At 38.8% G+C, this 20,220-nt stretch overlaps 1 protein-coding gene across 1 annotated transcript in view; it reads right to left on the bottom strand.

Annotated features, from left to right (window-relative positions):
• Nucleotides 1-20,220, bottom strand: part of CWF19L2 (CWF19 like cell cycle control factor 2) — a 58,972-nt gene that overhangs the window by 27,013 nt on the left and 11,739 nt on the right. The window contains exons 7-11 of the mRNA XM_010224500.2: nt 18,728-18,821; nt 17,496-17,611; nt 15,267-15,976; nt 10,910-11,006; nt 7,555-7,644 (exon numbers count right to left, since the gene is read on the bottom strand). Coding sequence (XP_010222802.2) covers nt 7,555-7,644; nt 10,910-11,006; nt 15,267-15,976; nt 17,496-17,611; nt 18,728-18,821 — 1,107 coding nt within the window. The remainder of the gene's footprint in view (nt 1-7,554; nt 7,645-10,909; nt 11,007-15,266; nt 15,977-17,495; nt 17,612-18,727; nt 18,822-20,220) is intronic.

Below are 20,220 nucleotides of genomic sequence, written 5' to 3'. Positions count from 1 at the left end.
ACATTTTTGATTTTGCTTTCCTAAAGCACAAGGAGAGCGTGGGCCATTAGATCCTGCAGAGCAATTCGAAGTTGGTGTTTCTACTCTAGTGCAACTTGGCATTCTTCATGAAAGAAAAGTGCAGAAGTCATGAAAGTCCAGAAAGCACAAAAGAGAACTTTGGAAAGAGAAGTCCAGTCTAGTGTCCAAATCCTCAAATCATCATCACGGCTGTTATTTTTGATGATTCTAGCAGAAAAGCAAAGGCTTGGAAAAGCCAGAAGTGTAGAACACCTTCTTATGTAGAAGCAATTCCCTGTGCTCATTGTCAAAACAGAAAGAGGAAGCCAAACCAGTCACATCTACATTAACGTATCCATCGTAGACACAAGCAGAGCACGCCAATCTCCAAGGCTGCTACCTCAGTATCAGCAAAGGAACTCAGCAAAAATTCCATGCACAGATACACACAGCAAACTGCCGTGAGCTGAAATCATCTCGTTATCCAGATGTGATGGCCAAAAGCCAAATGTCTTAACTCATTTTATAAATACAGGTATATAGCTTAATTATCCTTCTTAAATAATCTGTTTCACTAAAATGTTTTTGGTTTATGTTGGTAGCAATGCCTAAAGACACATAATCTGTTATTACACTAAAGACCAAGTGGTCCCAACTAACACTGGTTGATCCAATTCGAGACGAGGTTGATTCGAGACCTAATTTTAACACACTAATTGTGCATTATTGCCTGAACCTACAAAATACATTGTTAGTTTACAGTGTCCATTTTTAAAAACAGTTTTGGACAGAAGCTATTAGTACATGTTTCATGGCTCAAAACACATATTTATTGAGCTGTGCCAGAACCAACAGAAGTTCAGAAGCATCCAAGAGGTTCTACCTGTCTTTTTCCTTGCAGAAGTATCCACTGCATCAGGATGCCTATCCAAGAATGTTTTAAACTGGCCAAATCCCACTTGCATAATACAGTATATTCCTTCCTGTCCGTGTTAATTCAGGACCATGCATAACAGTATGCAATGTACAGAAATGTACAGATTTGAGGTTTATATCAAGTAGTTATATGCGATTTCCTTTCTGAAAAATGTATCATGCTCATTTTAAACAAACAAAAACAAGGTATGCCAAGATAGATTCCAATTCAATTCCCTCCTCATGTTCATTTCTAATGACTCCAAGGATTAAAAACTGAACACACTAAAACTTGTATTCACCTATCATTTGTGGGAGGAAGGATTAAAAGACCCTTCTTAATTTTTTGTTAATAGTAGTTAAAACAAATAAAGCCAATAACAACAGCAGAGGCATGTGAGGTGTGCTAAGTTCCTGACATTAAGGAAATCTGCATTAAAAGATGAGCCCTGCTTATGTGCTAAAGTTGGCTAAAAATGAAATAACACTTATTTGCACTATAACACTCTGAGATGAGATTCACAAGGAACGGACTGGAGGGTGTTACTCTCACAAAGGCAACACGTAGCCTAGCAAAAGTGTTCTCCTGTGAAGCAGGAACATATTGATCAGGTGCCTATCGTAAAGCAAAGCACCTCACATGATAAAAGATAAGGGCAGAACTCTCCAGGAATCTTCCCTGCCCTCTTGGTAGCCAAAAGGCTTTACAGAAGCAGCACACAGCCTCATCAGAAAAGTTTAGCAGACTTAGTTCTGAGGTCTTTTGCCCTACCTTGTGTTAAAATCGAACACTACCTTATTCATGTGCTATGTGTTTATATATTTTATTACACAAATCATACTAGACTGAAAGTTGCTGCATTTTCATAGCAAATTCACTTATTCAAATGAACATTTGCTATGATCACAGAATCATAATGGCTGGAAAAGACCCTCAAGATCATCAAGTCCAACCACAAACCCGTCCCCACCAAGGCTGCTAAACCATGTCCCTAAGCACCTCATCTACACACCCTGCTTGAACAATGCCAGGGACAGCAACTCCATCGCTTCCCTGGGCAGCCTGTTCCAAGGCTTTCCCACTCTCTCCGTGTAGAATTTTTTCCCAGTATCTAACCTGAACCTCCCCTGGATCAACTTGAGGCCATTTCCTCTTGTCTTATCACCAGTGATGCTGAAGTCACTCACCTTTTCCTAATTTTGACCTCAAATGCATGACAGGAGAGACTAGCTTGTATTTGTTTCTCTACTTTTAGAACTCCACTATCTTTTTTAAAAATATATTCTATAGCATTCTCTACCATGTTATTTCGCTTGAAGAATCAACTTGTATTTTTCATTCAGTTTTGTATTAATTTTGCATTTTAAATACAATCCATCAGTATTAAGAGCTGTCTCCAGCAATCACTCAGCAGAGACCACTTTCTGCTTCCTGCATTCTGATTAAGCGCTATGGAGCCCAGCAAGCTGCGGTGGAGAAGGTCGAGAAGTTTACTTTTCCCTTGAGCTAAAATTAACACCAAATTGAAGCATGAATTTATACTTTATTCATCCTCCAATCATGAATGGAGTCTAGAACACACCTTTTTTATTTTTTTTTAAATCATGTCTAAATAACTCCTGATTAAAAAAAAAGATAAAAAGCTGTTAAGTCAGTTTTTAGCAACACAAAAGCAAATGACTTTTGGCTTCGCAGATTTGATACTATCCTTACACAGGGACCACAAGAAAGGTACTGTGAGAAAATACAGGGAAAAAAAAAAGAACCAACAAAGGCAAAGCACACAAATAATGCACACAGTAAGTTATTTACAATGATTGGGAAAAAAAAAAAAAAAAAAAAAACCCTGTAGCCATCATGAAGATCATGAAAGCAACAAACTGGCTCAGACCAAAGCTCCCCTCTCCTCCAGTGGTCAAAAGTGAATGCATTGTTAATTTTTTTTTTTAAGGAAGTATACAGCATTTTTCCTTACTACTCTTAGTTTGCAAGCATTTGCAACTCAGAGACTTAACAGCATCAGACATCATTTCTGCACAGTCCTCAAGGGGTTTATTTTCCATGAACTCATCCAATTTCTCCTTGAATCTACTTAAAACTTACCCACCCTAACCTGCAGCAATAATTCTGTGAAGAACCGCCTTTTATTGATTTAAGTCTGTCTTATGTATTTTAAATTCTCATCTCCTAATCCTTGTTCCACCAAAAAAACACTGCAAAAGAACTGTATCCAAAAGGGTGCTAGGGTTTCAGGTGTGTTTTGCTAAGTATTGAATAAAAGCATGAGTGACAATTCAGTTATGACAACAGCTGATATCACATCCTCATAAACATAAACAGACAGTTATGTGTAGCACTTTCAGATATTAGAAACACAAACCACATTTAAAAGGTGCATGAATCATGAATATGTAGATCTACTTTTTAAATGTGAAGGCCCCCCACTTTTCTGCTGTCGCCTAACATTCAATACTCAATTTCACTGTCTTCACCTATCCTAAATGTGAAACTCTATGTACAGCAACCTTCTCTGATAGGGCTCAACGTGCAATCTTGTTTTTACTCAAAATGCCCATGTAAATTTGGACATCAAAGTATAAGTTAAATGATGCTTATATTCATAACCTCAATTGAAGGTAAAATATTTAACTCAGGGTTCACAGCTTTATAAAGAGCATATTTGAATATAAAGAGTATATTTGCATATTTGGACAGTTTTTTTGATTTCCACTGACTCTAAAGGTTGCTTTCTGCTCCAACATAAAAGCAAAACAAGCACAAACTATGCTTTCATGTCATTATTTTTGAAATGGTCTTTGTATATGTATTCACTGCAATTGTAACCATTTGACCCATGAATTTAAATATGACAACAATTAAGGTCCCAAATTTTACGCTATACTTCGGCTTTAAGTATACCACTAATCCTAATAAAATGTTAAGACCTACAAGCTTAAGGTTACTGCTTCTTCAAGCCCCCTACAATCACGAATGAAGGAGTTAGAGGATGCAAAACGCTCCGTGGCAAGATCCTGCTGAGCAATGCAGTGACTCCTCGAGCCGGAACCTGCCCGAGCTGAGGGGAGCACGCGGTGCCCAACGGCACCACACACGGAGCAGCTCCAGCCTCCAGGCCTGCAGGTGCTCCCTTCACACAAGTAAATGTCTTGCAGGGTGACCAAAAAGAGCTGCTGGGACACTTAGCACCTTTGGCACCTGCTGCTTTCAGTCATAGTCTTGATACTTTTCACTTACAATAGATATATCCACAGGATCTGTTCAATGAGAAATACTCAATGCAATGTGCCAAAAGTCAGGCTTGTTTGGTCTCCAGAGAAGTTAAACTTAGACTGTTCTAACTTCATGTTCAAAATTAGGATCAGAACATTTATTTATTGTTACCAATACAGCAAGTAATCTGTGAGGCTCTTAAGGACACCAGCTATTGACATAGTGTAGAGGTGTGAAGAGAAGAAAAAATTACAGAGGTACCTTTCACTTCATTATCTTCTTCCCTAGCCTGTTCTAATTCACAAACCTGGTAAGTCTTCTTAATTTATGGCAGCCCAACATGCAGCTGGGTTCTCTCACAATCTTTTCTTACTATAGAGTTGAAAACTTGTAGCTTCTTAACCATATGTTCAGGCACAACATGTGGTAATAGGGATGTTTCTCAGATTTGCTAGTACAGTTAAGTATGACAATACTTAGGACAGCACATCCGTTTAGAATTTACTGAAAGTAAGTTATCCTCATTTTAGATTCATGTAAATACACTTTGGTATTTTATCAAACAATAGCCACGGGAATTCAGTAGAAGAATGTATAAAACAGAAATTAACTAAGATCAAACAATTATGTAGATGACAATGGTTTTTGTAGGTCACTATGCCCAAACAACACTCACTATTATCCTTCTGTAAGTAGCAAAAAAGACGACAGCTATTTATGTCTTCAAGAGGAATATCTGTAAAAACTAACCTCTTTACGCAAATTTAAATTGAAAATATATATACCTAAATTCAGGCTACTCAAAAGCCTAGGAAACACTGGACAGGCAAAATTAGGGCTAGGAGTGAATGAACACTCAACACTACTAAAAATAGTTTCAAATAACGTTACTATTATTTTTTCTTTCGATATCAAGATAACTGAATATAGGATACTTTCATGCACAGAAAACCTACCAAAAGGTTTTTCATTTTAACAGCAATGTGACACTAAAAAGGAAAAAGTCGGGGGGGAAGAGCTCTTCCCCTGGTTAAGTCTTAGCTATGAAATTACAGATCTGGGCTAAGACAACATACAACTCCAGACTAGTTCTGCTGCAATAACCTGTACAATTAAGTAGCACCACTCACAAAACTGTCTTACTGGGCCTTGTAAAAGCCTGGTAAAATATATATAAGGCAGACAGAGATACAGTATTTAACACCAATCACCAGCATTTGAAAATCACTTTTTTAAACAATTCTGGGGTGGTTTTCGGCCGAATTCTTGCCCAAACCAAATTAAACAAGCTAGACTTGATACTAACAAGAAAATGAAAAAGCACAATTTAAACCACCACTTCATATTACTTGCAGTCTGTAGTTTTTTTATCATTTGAAAGCAGAATAAACCAACACTGCTGCCAAAAAAATTGATCCTGCCCTCTTTACAAACCTTGGCCACCCATGGACCCCGTTTACACAAGTCTTCATTCAGCAACAGCAAACTGAATCAGGGAATTGATTTGTGGTCAATAAATCAAACGAGGAGGAGGGAGGAGGGGAACAGAGGAGGAAGAAAAGAAAAGTAAAAACAGAAAAGTTAAAACAGAAAAGCCCAGGGAGACCTGAATTACCTTCACTACTTCCTGAGTTGTATCTCTGCCTGTCACACCAGGAATGAGAACAAGGCACAGCCACATTTCAGGACCTTTCAGGACCCTGCTACCCCGAGGAACCCAAGAGAGACAAGCCCTGAAACAAAATCCTTAGTGTTTTTCACGGTAGCTGAGGCAAAGATACCAGGAGGACACTTTGGGAAAAACACTTCTGCGGAAACTGTTTCAGGTACTTTTTGGGGGACAAAGTTGCCTGAACTGATTGACACTATCACTGGGGCAGGAAAGACTATAGAAAGATTGCTGCTAACAGTATCAAATCCACCATCTTCACAAACTAGCCTCTCAGAGCAATCCTCAGCTTCACAGGCTGGACTGCTCATACTCAGACTGGAAGTAGCCATGAAAGAGCCCATGAGCCACACGATTCCATAAGGACAACATAGCAGCTCTCCAAAATCTACAGGAAGCCATACAACCTCTAGAAAGGGAGACCCTGGCAAATCCAAGGTGATTTCAAGTAAACCCAGAGGTTTCAGTGGTTTGGGGAGAATTTTGCTAAAAACTTGAAATAATGTAATTATCTAAAATGTTCACCCTGGAATACACAGAAGGTCAACATGAAATGCAAAGCTGTAGAAATACTCAGGACCCATAGGTTGGCTTCAGAGGTAGAAGCCCTGTTTTTAAACCCTTCAATCCTTCAAAACAGCTTACATCAGTCACCACACTAAGTGGTCAATGAGGGTTTAAACTCTCACAGGAGAAAATGTAAAAGGGCTTGGGGAGAAAAGCTAGGGAGAATTCACGGAATTTTTATTCTCCAGTTGACTTTAGGAGGAAAGTAGGACTTGGAGTAGACATGACCTGTCAGCCTCCCAGACTCAGCTTGGAGCCTAAAGCTGAAGACGCACAAGCACACAAATGAAACAAAAATCATAAATACCATATGGTACATTCAAGAATAGAAATGAGCAAGTCAACCCCTTTGAGGTTTTAGGGCAGCAGGCTGGTATTTCAAGCCAGCAAGGTTGTAACAGGCATTTCTTCTTCAGTAACATTCCTCCTGGCCTATTCATTTTTTAAGGTGACAGTAGAGAGAAGAGATCAGGAAAGGAGAGATCAAAAGAGACATCAGAAGATGGGAGATAGTGGCTCTTCAAACTGGGGTGATAACCTGCAGCTAAATTTTAAGTCTAGAACTGGTTGAGTGACACATGGGATGAAAAAATAAAAAAAAACAGTTCTGCCTAAATCTCCTCTCCAGTCACGAGCACACAGTCCACAAAGGAAGGCATTTATGATGTTTCCTTTATAGGTATATCAAAACTAGTACGGATGCTACTATGCATTCCTTGAATATCACCCCTTAAAAAGGATATGTAAGGTGACAGGTTCTTTAGACATATGTGAATTACACAATAGCCAGCACCAAATCCTGGCGAGGTTTGCAAGATGCAGACCACCTGCCTCAGTGCCTATGTTACCTACTGCAGAGCTGAAAGGCAAATACTAGGTCCTGATACCAGCATCCAGGTTCCCTGGGCAACCTGTCACTGCATCACACTTTTCAGTTTTACTTTTAATGAAAGGCACAAGTATCATTTCTGAGAAAATGCTACAAGAAAAATAAATAACTGTTAAAGTTACTAAGACAGATGAAGTTACTAGAGAAAGCTTTGCTACCAAGAAGAACAATTGTAGTTAAATAACAGCTCATCTGATGTCACATTTTACATTTTTTTAAGTATATTTTATATACTTAATTACACCATTTTGCTAGCACAAAGAGAAGAATATATTTCCTTACCGCTCTGCCAGTCTTTGCTGGAATCTGGTTTTGATTCTCCCTTAATTTGCGTGCATTCTCAAGCTCTGCTTGAAGTTTTGAAGCCAGTTCCTTCAAAGAAATTGGTAGTATCAAATTAGTTTAACTACTTAAGCTTTTAGATTCCTTTATATCACAAGTAACAACTTCAATTTTCAATGTTTTATATAACTTTAACTCTTAGAACAGAGAAGACTAAAGAAAACATGCCAATACCATTAACACAATTCCTTAGTGGAGATAAAACTCAAAAGAAGTTTTCAACACAGAGGAATATAAAACATATCATCATTAAAAATATAACAAAAACATGTTGCACATTAGGCAGTTATGCTAATAAATGCTTTACGTAGCTAAGAATAGGTGCTGTTTTATACAAAGCTAAATAAGGAAGCCAGACTACATGAGGCATATAACCTTTCCCAGATTATACTCTCTATATATATATGTGTGTGTGTGTGTATACAAACATACAAACACAGATTCTGAAATTACACAGTTTTAAATTACAAATAAAAAACCAGCAACAGCAAACCCACACCTTTTTCCTCACTAAATATCTTTTCATACTTTTTCTCTGCTCCGATTGAAAATGTAACTTGTTTAAACCAAGTCATCTCCACATATTAGAGCAGATGATTATGTAAACTGCATGAGTGTCTGGAGCTCACAGATGCTCATGGAGCACAAATGAATTCTGAACATCAGTTTGTTGCTTGACACTGATCAAACGACTTATTTCAAGTGAGGAACAAGTATAATGACTGGAGACCAACCAGTGAGACTGGGACAGTGGTCAGAGCATAAATGACTGCAGATTTTCTCATATGTTAATAGATTGTCACCTGACTTTAAATTCTTAGCACACCGATACTGAATTTGGCTCACCAAACCCAAGGTTCTAGATTTATGTAATGAAGAAGTAGACAAGAGAGCATGAATGGTAAAAACAATGCAAGCAAGACTAAGATTATTCCTTCAACTATTGTTTTTAAACCCCAAAGAAAAAAAAAAGCTAAATGTAAATAACCCAGCACATCCATACTAAAGCAATAAAAATTAAAATTAAAAAAAAAAATTAAAAAAACGCTTCCAGAATTCAGTCTGTTTCAAAACTGAGGTTTTTGATCTTTCGGGTTGCTGTCTGAAATAAACCTCCTACCGTAGTGTTACATCCTTGCTTCAGTGTCCAGGATGTGGAAGGAGGAGTGCAGGGCTGGCCAGAAAGGAAATCTCTAACAGGGCCAAGGTGAAATGGAGGTGGATGGGTCTTAGTGAGCTTTGCTCTGAGAAAGTTCGCACTTGCTTTCTATCTCTCTCTGTCCTGCTGGGGTTAAGGAAAGAGCCTGTGCTGGAAACCACTGCATTTTGCTTTGAAATATGCCTAAGTGTAGCTGACTAAGCAAAGATGGAGACAACTCCTCACAGGGCAAGGGCTCCAGCCTCCAGCCATTTCAGTGGCCTTTCACTGAACTTGCTACCATTCACTGATCAGGAGTAGCCAGCATGGATTCACTAAGAGGAAATCTTGCTTGACTAACCTGATAGCCTTCTATGATGGAATGACCAGCTGGATATGTGAGGGGAGAGCGGTGGATGTCGTCTACCTGGACTTCACCAAGGCTTCTGACACCATCGCTCACAACATCCCCCCGGGGAAAGCTCCGAAGTGTGGGATAGATGAGTGGACAGTGAGGTGGATTAGGAACTGGCTGGATGGCAGAGCTCAGAGGGTGGTGACCAGCGGTGACGAGTCCACTTGGAGGCCTGTAGCTAGCGGTGTCCCCCAGGGATCAGTCCTTGGTCCAGTCCTGTTCAATTTATTCATCAATGACCTGGATGAAGGCACAGAGTGCTCCCTCAGCAAGTTTGCTGATGATACCAAACTGGGAGGAGTAGCTGATACCCCAGAGGGCTGCGCTGCCATCCAGAGGGACATGGACAGACTGGACAACTGGGCGGTGAAAAACCTCATGAAATTCAACAAGGCCAAGTGCAAGGTCCTGCACCTGGGGAGGAATAACCCCAGACACCAATATGGGCTGGAGACTGACCTTCTGGAGAGCAGCTCTGCAGAGAAAGACCTGGGTGTCATGGTGGACGACAAATTGACTATGAGGCAGCAGTGTGCCCTCGTGGCCAAGAAGGCCAATGGGATCCTGGGGTGCATTAAGAAGAGTGTCTCCAGCAGGTTGAGGGAGGTGATCCTGCCCCTCTACTCAGCCCTGGTGAGGCCACATCTGGAGTATTGTGTCCAGTTCTGGGCTCCACAGTATAAGAGGGATGTGGAGCTGCTGGAGAGAGTCCAGCGCAGGGCCACAAGGATGATCAGGGGCCTGGAACATCTGCCCTATGAGGAAAGACTGAGGGAGCTGGGCCTGTTCAGCCTGGAGAAGAAAAGGTTGAGAGGGGACCTGATCAGTGTCTATAAATACCTCAAGGGAGGGAGTGAAGAGGATGGGGCCGGCCTCTTTGCAGTGGTGGCCAGTGACAGGACAGGAGGAAATGGCCACAAACTGAACCATCAAAAGTTCCACAGGAACTTAAGGAAAAATTTTTTAACAGTGAGGATGACAGAGCCCTGGAACAGGTTGTCAAGAGATGTTGTGGAGTCTCCTTTTCTGGAGATCTTTAAAACCCACTTGGATGTGTTTTAGTTTGCACTTGGATGCAGCCCTGTGCCCCGTGCTCTAGATGACCCTGCATTTGTCGGGGGTTAGACTAGATGATCTCTAGAGGTCCCATCCAACCTTAATGATTCTAAGATTGTATGTTTCTATCTGCAGCCATTAACTCAGTTTCACGGACCCACATTTATTCAGAACAGGAAAGACGCACAATCTGGGTAGCCTTCTACAAAGCACTCTATAGGTGATCTCATTTTGCAGAGCTGGGTGGAGCCACGGACATCCTTTCAATCTCCACATTCTAATCCAGTGATCTATATGCATACAGCAGAAGTATGGATCATAAGCATCTTCTTGAGACAAAGGTGACAATAACTAGAACTCTGAGATATTGCCTACCCTGCAACAGACTGGGAACTTTTGTTGTTTTCACCTAATGGAAAGGCATTAAATCCTAAAAAGAGGCAGAGAACAACTGGTTTGGGACATGCTTCCAAACCTACAGAACTGGGACCCAAATGGTCTATTCTAGTTTATGAACAATGACATTTAAAGCAGAAGTTACAGGAAAAACAGTATCTTCAAATTTTGTCTGAGCACATTTCACAGAATTTAATACCCGCTTGACTCAATCTCCTGTTTTAGACTAAAACGCTTTGAGCTTTAAAGAAAAACTGCAATCAATCATGACAATCTTTCAAAAATATTACCATGTCTCCCATGATTTCTGCTTTCACAATCCTGGCTCCCAGTTTGTTCATCTCCTCTTCACTAAGAACCTGAGATGTCTCATCCTTTGACGTAGGCCTGTAAAACACCAGCAGCACTAAATCCACAGAAAAACACTATATTCACCTGAATAATTATTATATTAGATATCCACTGAACCAGTGTATATGCAGTCACTGTCAAAATAATTTATTACAATATCACAGGAACATTTGCAGTCAGAATCTGCTGTTTTGTTACAAATCTCTTTTACAAAAGGTACTAAAAGGACTCAAAGCAAGAAATAAATTTTCATTAGGTATGTTTTCTTTTACATCTGATATCATTAAAATGAAAGCACTATCCACTGAACATTTTTGAGTGTAAAAAAAAACAGTATCAGGCATAAGCAACCTACAACCAAGGAGAACAGAAGGACCCACTCTAACTTTTCTTTATCTTCACCCACTCTTTAACTCTCCTTTACAACTTTAGTGGTTGTTGCTTACCTCCCAGCTCCAATAAAAATCACTCATTCCCCAGTTTTCCTCTTGTGAGCCAAAGAGTCATTTATCTCTTGAAGCCTAACCTGTATTCCTGTATTTAGCTTTTCACAGTTCACTGTTTATAAATATAATGTGGCTGATATGCTAGAATTTCCGAAGAAAATTAAGAAGCTACAACTAGTAATAAATAGTTTTATATCATTGTTTTAAGATTAAAACTTATATAAGAGTATGAGGTTCTTATAATAATAGTGGCCTCTCTAAAAATCATTTTGAAGAGACAAACACTTTTTTTTCTCTAAAGCTAGAAAAAAAACTAAAAATCAAGCAACTCAAGTAAAACAGTTGACACAAGTGACATAACCATACTTACATTACTGGTCTCTTATCAAAAGGAAAAGGAAACATCCGCCAAGTACTAGAGATGATTAAATTGTGTAGGATTTGAAAAAAAAAAAAGGAGATTTTTAGAGCTGCTGTCATTTTTTTATTCCAGGCTACATTAGGAAGGGCAATGCCAGCAGGTTAAGGGAGGTGATCCTGCCCCAACGTCCTAGTGACACCACCTCTGAAGTGCTGAGTCCAGATACAGACTCCCCAGGGGAAAGGAGACACGGAGCTGTTGGAGCAAGTCCAGAGAAGGGCGACTAAGATGACTAAGAGCCTAGAGTGTCTCTCATATGTGTGTGTCATGGCTGAGAGTTGAAGGAGGGTGTAAAGAGGATAGAGCCAGACTCTCTCTTCAGTGGTATCCAGTGACAGGAGGCAACAGCCACAAACTGAAACACAGGAAGCTCCACTTTTCCACAAGGAAATATTCTTTTCCTGTGATGGTGACAGAGCCATGGAACAGGTTGCTCAGGTAGGCTGTGGAGTCTCCATTCCCAGAAATGCTTAAAAGCCACCTGGGGAAGGTTGGGGACACCGTGCTCAAGGTGCCTGCCTGAGCAGGGGACTGGGTTAGATGATCTCCAAAGACCCTTCCAAACTCTACCATTCTGTGATTAGGACACGCAGTGGGAATATTTCATTCAAGACAGTAAGATATTACTTCATTTTTTAGAGGTGTTACTGTTTGAACTTTTGGAGACAAAAAGTCAGAACTTTTTGAGACAAGTGACACTTACTTTAATCTCATCTCTAATTAAACTCTGAAGCAGTCACAATAGGAAGCGTGATTTTCAGCAAACACTAGCGGGATGGACACTTCCCTCTGGGGAGATCTCTTGGATATCCAATCAGCACTTTTAATTAATCTCTGCCACAACCATCAAAAACACTTTGATTTATAGGCTGAAGAAACTCTGTGTGTTTTAGAAGAGATAATACCCAAAAAGTACAAAATCAGTGCGAAAGATAAGGAACTGAACTAGCAACACCTATTAATCCAAGTCTACATGTCCATGAAGATTGACTTGCAACTGACTGAACAAGACTGTAAGAAGAGTACAACGTTTTGCAAGATCTAAAGCTTCTGGATGAAACATAGAAGCAGACGGTAAGTTATTCAGAATAAAAAAACCTACACCAAACATGCAACCCTGACAATTTTCAAAAGAATTTCCAAAATTCTGAAAAGAACAAAATTCCTAACTGCAATTAATTGTAAGGCAGATCATATACTACCTCAAACAAAACAATATTAAACACTGCTAAGGAGAAGACTTAGCACAAAAGAATTTGTAAAAACAATTCAATGTAAGCAAAAGCTATAAGCTTTTCCAGACCTAAGTAAGGTTCACATTATTGATAAATTAGCTCAGTAACTGTATTAGCTAAGAAACAGAATTAAAATATCAAGAAGATGCATAGTAAGGTTTAACACAGAAAAGATACACAAAAGAAAAGATTAGCTAAATAGTTTCTATGCTTAATTCTCTCCTGCCAGGGAAAGAATTGAGTTCATTACTCTTTTCTATTCTAGTAATTGAATTCATTGCGCCTGTATAAGCAAACCATTTCCACATACAGCCCAGCTTGCCTAAAACTTCTGCTATGTCCAGTTAGAATTAGCATTGCATTTACTGCATTTGTGGCAATTTAAACTAAAAAATCCACAGGTTTTCTACTTTTAATAGTTCAGCTCCATGAAGAAACAGAAGTGAGAAGGAAGGCAGGCTTCCTAAAGGACAGCATAGCATTTAAAGGAAACATCCTTCAGTCTGAGAAAGACAATTAAAGAAAATAACCACACACATTATTTGCTTCTAGGTAGCAAAGCACTGGTATTTGCTTAAAAAAAGTGCAGTGTTTCAGAAGAAGGGTAAGAATCTAACTACATATAATACCGTTTTCTATCTATGCAAAAAATAAGCTAGGCATCACTTCTTAAGCTTCTGCAGTGGTGCCTGGTTGTGAATGTTTGTTTCCATTTCCACAGCCTGTGCCTGACCTGCAAGGCAGAGGCAGGCCAGGTTCTTCCAGCTCACCACAGCCCCCTCGTTCCAGAGGCAGCTCTGTGGAAACCAGAGCACAACCCTAGGTAGGCAGGAGACAACTGTGGGTCATGTAGACCTCAACCCAGAATGAGGCCAGGAAAAAAACAGGAAGGGCTGCGAGCTGAGCAGGTCTCCAGCTTCACTTCAATAGGCTCCACTTGAGCTCTCCCGGGAGGCACTCTAGCCAGGAGCTTCTCCACTGCATTGAACTGGCAAACCCTGCAGGACAACAACCATTTGGGCAACATCTGGAAAAAGAGAGTCACAAAGTCTAAGGTGTAGAAATACCTAATGCACTGCAGGTGTAATTGTGTGAGATCTTACTCTCAGCCTGACTAAACACACTCCAAAGCTGAACTTCTCATTTCCCTGTGAAACGACACCCAGGCAAACAGCAGAACAAGAACATGGGAGACGCTAACGAGGCCACGTAACGCACCCAAATTATCCACCAGCAACAGGAGTACTCGTGCACCTCTGTTCATGCAATTTTTTTTTTAATCAGATTTAACATCATGCAAACAATTTCTTGTCTTAGAATAAAAGAAAAGGTGAATTTCATACACACTACGAAAGCAGAAAACAGGGAATTTCATATAATAAGCAAAATCCAACTTGCACAATACAAAAACATTGGAGACTCATCCAGTTGTTTCTGGCTAGCCAGGCAGTACTGATTTAGTGCACAAGTTTTCTTTGCAAATACACACTGAGGCATCTGCAAGCACCACACACAGCAACTGCTGTAAATAACTATTCTAAACTATTTCTTTTCTGCTACATTACAAAAATTAAGCATTAAAATCAAATTCATCCCCTTGCCATAAGATGTTCATTATGCAAATAACTGACATGAACACATGAGAAAAAGAGAATTAAACTTGATTTGAAACTTGATTAAACTCGAAATCCTGTTTTTAACTGAATCATAGCTGCCGCCTTCTATATACCACACAGGAATATTTGCTTGTCCATCTTTCTGAAACAATTAAATTCCACGTACTTGCATAACACTACCTGACACGCTGACACTTAAAATACTTTTTGGTTTAACTTATCAGGAAGATCTGAAGGAAATTATTCACAGTAATACTACTACTACTTGCAGTATTTCAAATAAATACCTTCTATATTTCATATGCTATTACTTTAGCATACAAGTTAATCTCACAGTTAAATCTATCGCTGCTATATTAATTCAGAAGCATTAGCTTCTTAAATCATTTTCTGTACTTATGCTTTTGCTATTCAAAAATCAGCCAAGCTAAAACAACTCAAAGAGATCTAATGTGACCAGGTGTAACCTTACCACAAACACAGAAAGATGCAGTTTCAGGTATAGACACTTTACACTATATACACTTTACCATGAACAATAAAGCAAACAAATGTCAACAAGCAGAGTTAGGAAATACCTAGAACATGATGTTTTATTGCTTGATAACACGTCTTTCTTTCCCGGGGTATTTCCTGGGTCCTGCTGCTCTGATTCTTCTTTTCCATCGCTTGCAGATCTATCCCAGCTCTTACTGAGTGGTTCCAGAGCACCTGCTGACTTTCCATCGGATCTGACTCTCTCACTGCTGTCTTTTCCGTGTGTTTTGCTCCACAGTGGAGGATCCTCACCAGGTTTTTGAAAACGGCTGCTTAGAGAGCTATGAACCGACAGTTTTGAAGAGGACTGCTGTGACTCACAGTCCTTATGTAAACTATACGATGATAAATCATCTTCAGAGGGTTTTAAAAATTTGTGTTTCATGTTGCTGAGGGAGGAACTCTTTTCCTGACTTCGTTTTAACTCAGACAGTTTTTCTGCTTTGGAGCTGTAGCTTCTCAACTCTGAGTCTGGGCTACTGAGCCCAAAGTCTTGGTCTTCTCTTGACCTATCTCGTTTGCAGCCTCTGTTTTCTCGTGCCCATCCCTTGCCATGCTTCTCCACAGCGTATCCTCTGAACGCATTCTTATTTCTATCATCTTCATCTTGAGTCTCCTTCATACGCTGCTCTTTCCTCTCTAGACCACTTTCTGAGTAGTCAGATTTCCTCCATCTTCCTTGTCCATAATTTTCTTTTTTGGATGCAACTTTTTCAGCTTCTTCTAATCGTGACTGAAATATCTCCATTGACTAGAAGAAAAGTAAATAAATAAACAAGAAGAAAAGTAAATAAATAAACAGTACTGCTTTTATGGTCATGGGGTATTGTGAAGTTCCCTATAAAGTATTACAAGAAAAGCAGGTACAGGTGGAAGGCATGAGCCACAGAATGCAAAGGAAGACCCATATGTATATATGTATATAAAATAAATGGGAGTACAATGTTATAGCCTACTGCCTAAGGTGCTCAGCAGTGAAGGCATTATGGTCCTTTCTGTTGGACTATTTCAGTCTTTCATCCACTGACTCTGAAGTGCTGAAGGACTCCTAAGAGCATGGACCAGGGCCTTAGAACTGCTTCCTCCCTGAGCAAGGGAGCTTCCTTTTTCTGACTCATGAGCTTCCTGCTTCAGCAGAACAGTTCCAGAAAATCATTTTACAATCCAATTATGGGATATGGATATAATCCCAAGTATGGAAATATGGATTTAAGCATGAGAGAGTGGGTTAAAAACCTTTATCTTGAAATAGACTTTGAATCCCTGTCTCTAGCTTTCTGGAAAAATACCCAGCCATTAGCCAATTACACAAAACACTATTCCTCTCCTCTGTTTTGAGCGGAATTAAATGCCATCAGCCGTATTTCTTTTGCCCAAAATATCAGACACTGAAGCAAGTCAGGCAAGGATTTCTCTCAACCACTGCCCAGCACTTGGGAAGCTGCTGCACTTGTATTATTTGAATATTAGTTTTCTGATAAAGACTCGTAAAACTAGTGTTTAGAATCACCAGCACTGACTGATTTCTACTGGTATTGGTCGTCTTAGTCTCATCCCTCAAGAATGATGACAATGCCATTCAAATACAGTAATATGCAGCTATACTGCCTTATCCCAGATTTCCACTAATAGTCCTGACCAAAACACAGTAAAATAACCCTCAAATGTTAAATAGTAAATACCCTAGACCTTTGATCAGTGTTTTTAAAGATAGTATCACAATACGTTCAGGCACAGGTTTTACAGAATTGGTATTTTTATGACAGTTTACTTATTAAAAAAATAACTTTTGAAGATTATTTTAAACAACTCACAAGTGGCATTCTCCAATACATCTCAACTGAGAAGACCACAAGTAGCCAGAGCATTCTTATTTGGTAAAATTAGACAGAGCTCTCCAAATTATGCTGGCATTGTTATACGCAAACTGCTTGTGTAAGAGAAAGAAATATTTCTGCTAATATGGCTCATACCTTTGAAAGCATTTATGTACTTTTTAGCAGGGACTATATGAAGCTCCCAATGTTGAAAGACTTTCAATTCATTACAGTATCTCATACATTAAAAATATTTAGCCAAACAGATATGAAATGGTTGGATATCATTTTTCATGCAAAAATTTGCATTTCACATATTGAGACACTTCAGAGGGTCGGTCTTTATGTCTCACATTACACATTAAGTATTTGTGCCTTTATGTTAAAGCAATATTTTCCAAGCATCTGAGTTATAAACAAAAGAAAAAAAAATGTTTGATTCAGGATGCTTACCCCGTATCTCTCAGCTACAATTTCCTCAAAATTCCGTTTCTCTCTCTCAGCCTGTTCCTTCATCCTTCTGTACGATTTTCGTAACCAACTTAATCCAGCATCTTCCACCACTGTAACTAAAGGTAAACACCAAGCATATTTTTCAATTGTAGTAGTTATGATTATTTAACACATACGGTGTCTGTGATATAAAACCTTAATCTAACATAAAAATTTGAAGGAAGGCAAAAGAATAGGGATTGCAATACTACAATCCCAACAACAATTATAAGTTAATGTAATTATACTACAACAATTATAAGTTAATGCTAGGTGTACCTTGCTAACACCACTCATATCATTTAAGCTGCTGTCTTTCCTCCTAAAACACAATAAGTATTTCCAAGGCAGAAGTGATATATAGGAAGTTGCAGGGGTTTTTAACGGAATTGAAGAATTTTCTTATAGTTTCTCTCTTTTCCCTGTCCATTATTTGAAATGTCCCTATGCACAGGCTGGCACAGTGAAAACTACTGAGTAATCCATTGCTTTTCATGTGAAAAGTTAGCAGAAGTCCTTAATGCCCAGGATACCCACTCTCTGATGCCTGACACTCTTAAAAGCTGCCATGTGGGGACAGGCTAATGGTTTGCAGGACAGACTGTCCACAGGGAAAAGCTCCCAGCCAGGAAAGTCAGGGACCCTACCAGTACTGTCACCAGAATACAAGCACCCATCTTAACATGTAATGAATGTTCCATGACATTATGAAAAACATTTTTTCTAGCTGCTCTTTCTAGAAATGGACAGGATAACCCTAGGGTAAGAAAAGCTGTGAAAAGGTTACAGAAATATTATCTTTCACAAACAGCATCTGTAATGTACTTCATTTAAATGTGACTCAGCCTCTGTGGTTGAATATTTTAAAGCTATAATTTGTGTAATGGAATGAAAGGAAGCAAATGAGATGACAACAACTTATCCTGTCTTGGTTAAATCATTTTCTTTTAATTAATTGGAAGTGGAGAATTTCTATGAAAATACTGAAGGTCAAACCACTCAAGATTAAAAAACAGTCAAGAGAAATTGTGCAAAACACTATTTACTAGCATCTACTGCTGAGTTTTCTTGACAATTTTACTATATTGCAAGTTATTTGTAATTCTGTATCAATGTTAGTAACAATTTGCTAGTAACAGAGACTGAAGAATGGAACAAAAAGACTGAAATTGTTACTATAAGTTATATTTTACCTTTCTTAACTGGAGCTGCTTCACTTTCCTCTGGTGGCAAACCTGTACCACCATCTTTCCAGTAGGGATTCAGTTCTCTCTCAGAAAGTCTAGCCTAAAATAGAAATAATTTCAACCTATATAAACATGATGCATTAAAAAGTCACCTTAACAAGAACTATTGAACATTTTAGTTACCCATCTAAAAAAAGAAAATACTGTATTATCAACATACATGCATTTAGTGGGGCCCTGTAGATTTGGAATCAATGTTTTCACTTAGATTTACTATAGATTCTTGTAAAGAATCAGCTAACATTCTTTGTGGAAAACAGTAACAAACTCTGAAGGAAACAGTCTCTTCCAAAGAACACCATGTATAAAATGTGCTTCCATTTAGGATTAAAATACCTTTTCTATATACCAGTTTTATAATATCCAATTAAATCACTTCTCTGCACTAACTAAAAGCAAAAACAAAAAGAAGAAAAAAGAAAGGAAAGAAAAACAAAGAAGAAAAAGAAAGAGATAATATGTGAGGATGCCACAACTTTTTACAATCATTTCCACTCGCACCTATTGAAATAACAGATACAGAAATACCAACACTATTAATGGTTCCATTCTAAGCTTCCAAAGACGGACAAAGAATTTCTGAATTAACCCTAGCTGTTGATAACCAGAGATGAAAACAAAATCAAGGACCAGCAGTTTCAATCAGTTTAAAATAAAAAAATAGCAGTAACAAGGCAGCCCTACAGAAGATGAAGTAGTCTTCAAAAAAAAACATTAAGAGCAAAATCCTTTTGAAGCACTTCTAATTTATAAGACAGCTTAACAAAACACTGAAAACTGTAGCTCTGACCAGTTCTTCTCCCTTTCTCTTCTCCCATTCTACTAAGAGAATTCAAGAAGGCTTGAAAACCAACTTTAAGATCAAGACAGTTAGCTGCAATGGTACTTTTAGCAAAAAGACTGAAAATAGAAAGGCTAAGCAATACAGGACTAATTTACATTAAAACCCAAAACTGTTCTAATCTATCCGCATTATACTTCAGAATAAACAGTATCCATTCTCTATGACAATTAAAATGCAAAAAATACAAGTACAGCATATGTCTACCAACAAGTAGAGATCTGCAATCTGCTTGGACTTACTAGTGTGTTCATGCCTCCCACTTATAAGGGAACAGCTCGTGACTACAGTGCCATTACTTTGCAAAGGTCAACATGGTACAGAAACTTTGTAGGGAAACCACCAACGTTAAATTAAGCGTCATACTACTACAAAATAATACAAATACTATCAGATTTTGAGATTAACTAGTGTACTCTGCTCTACTCTACTATGAAGACAACCTTACGCCTTGCCTGCTTCACTGCATTCTGTAGATGCAGTATGTAGCAAAACATGTAGAGAAAGGCAAGAGAGAGAGAGGAAATCAAAGTTGTTTCCAGTTTGGAAAATTAGACCAATACAAAAGAAGTGGTAAGCTCATTATCTAGGTAGGAAA

Source organism: Tinamus guttatus, unplaced genomic scaffold (genome assembly GCF_059628265.1).
Source record: "Tinamus guttatus ecotype Peru unplaced genomic scaffold, ASM5962826v1 Tinamus_guttatus_pri_ptg000150l, whole genome shotgun sequence".
In the NCBI taxonomy this organism is placed as follows: Eukaryota; Metazoa; Chordata; class Aves; order Tinamiformes; family Tinamidae; genus Tinamus; species Tinamus guttatus.
Note: the sequence above shows the minus strand (reverse complement) of the source record. Positions and strands in the feature narration are given on the sequence as shown.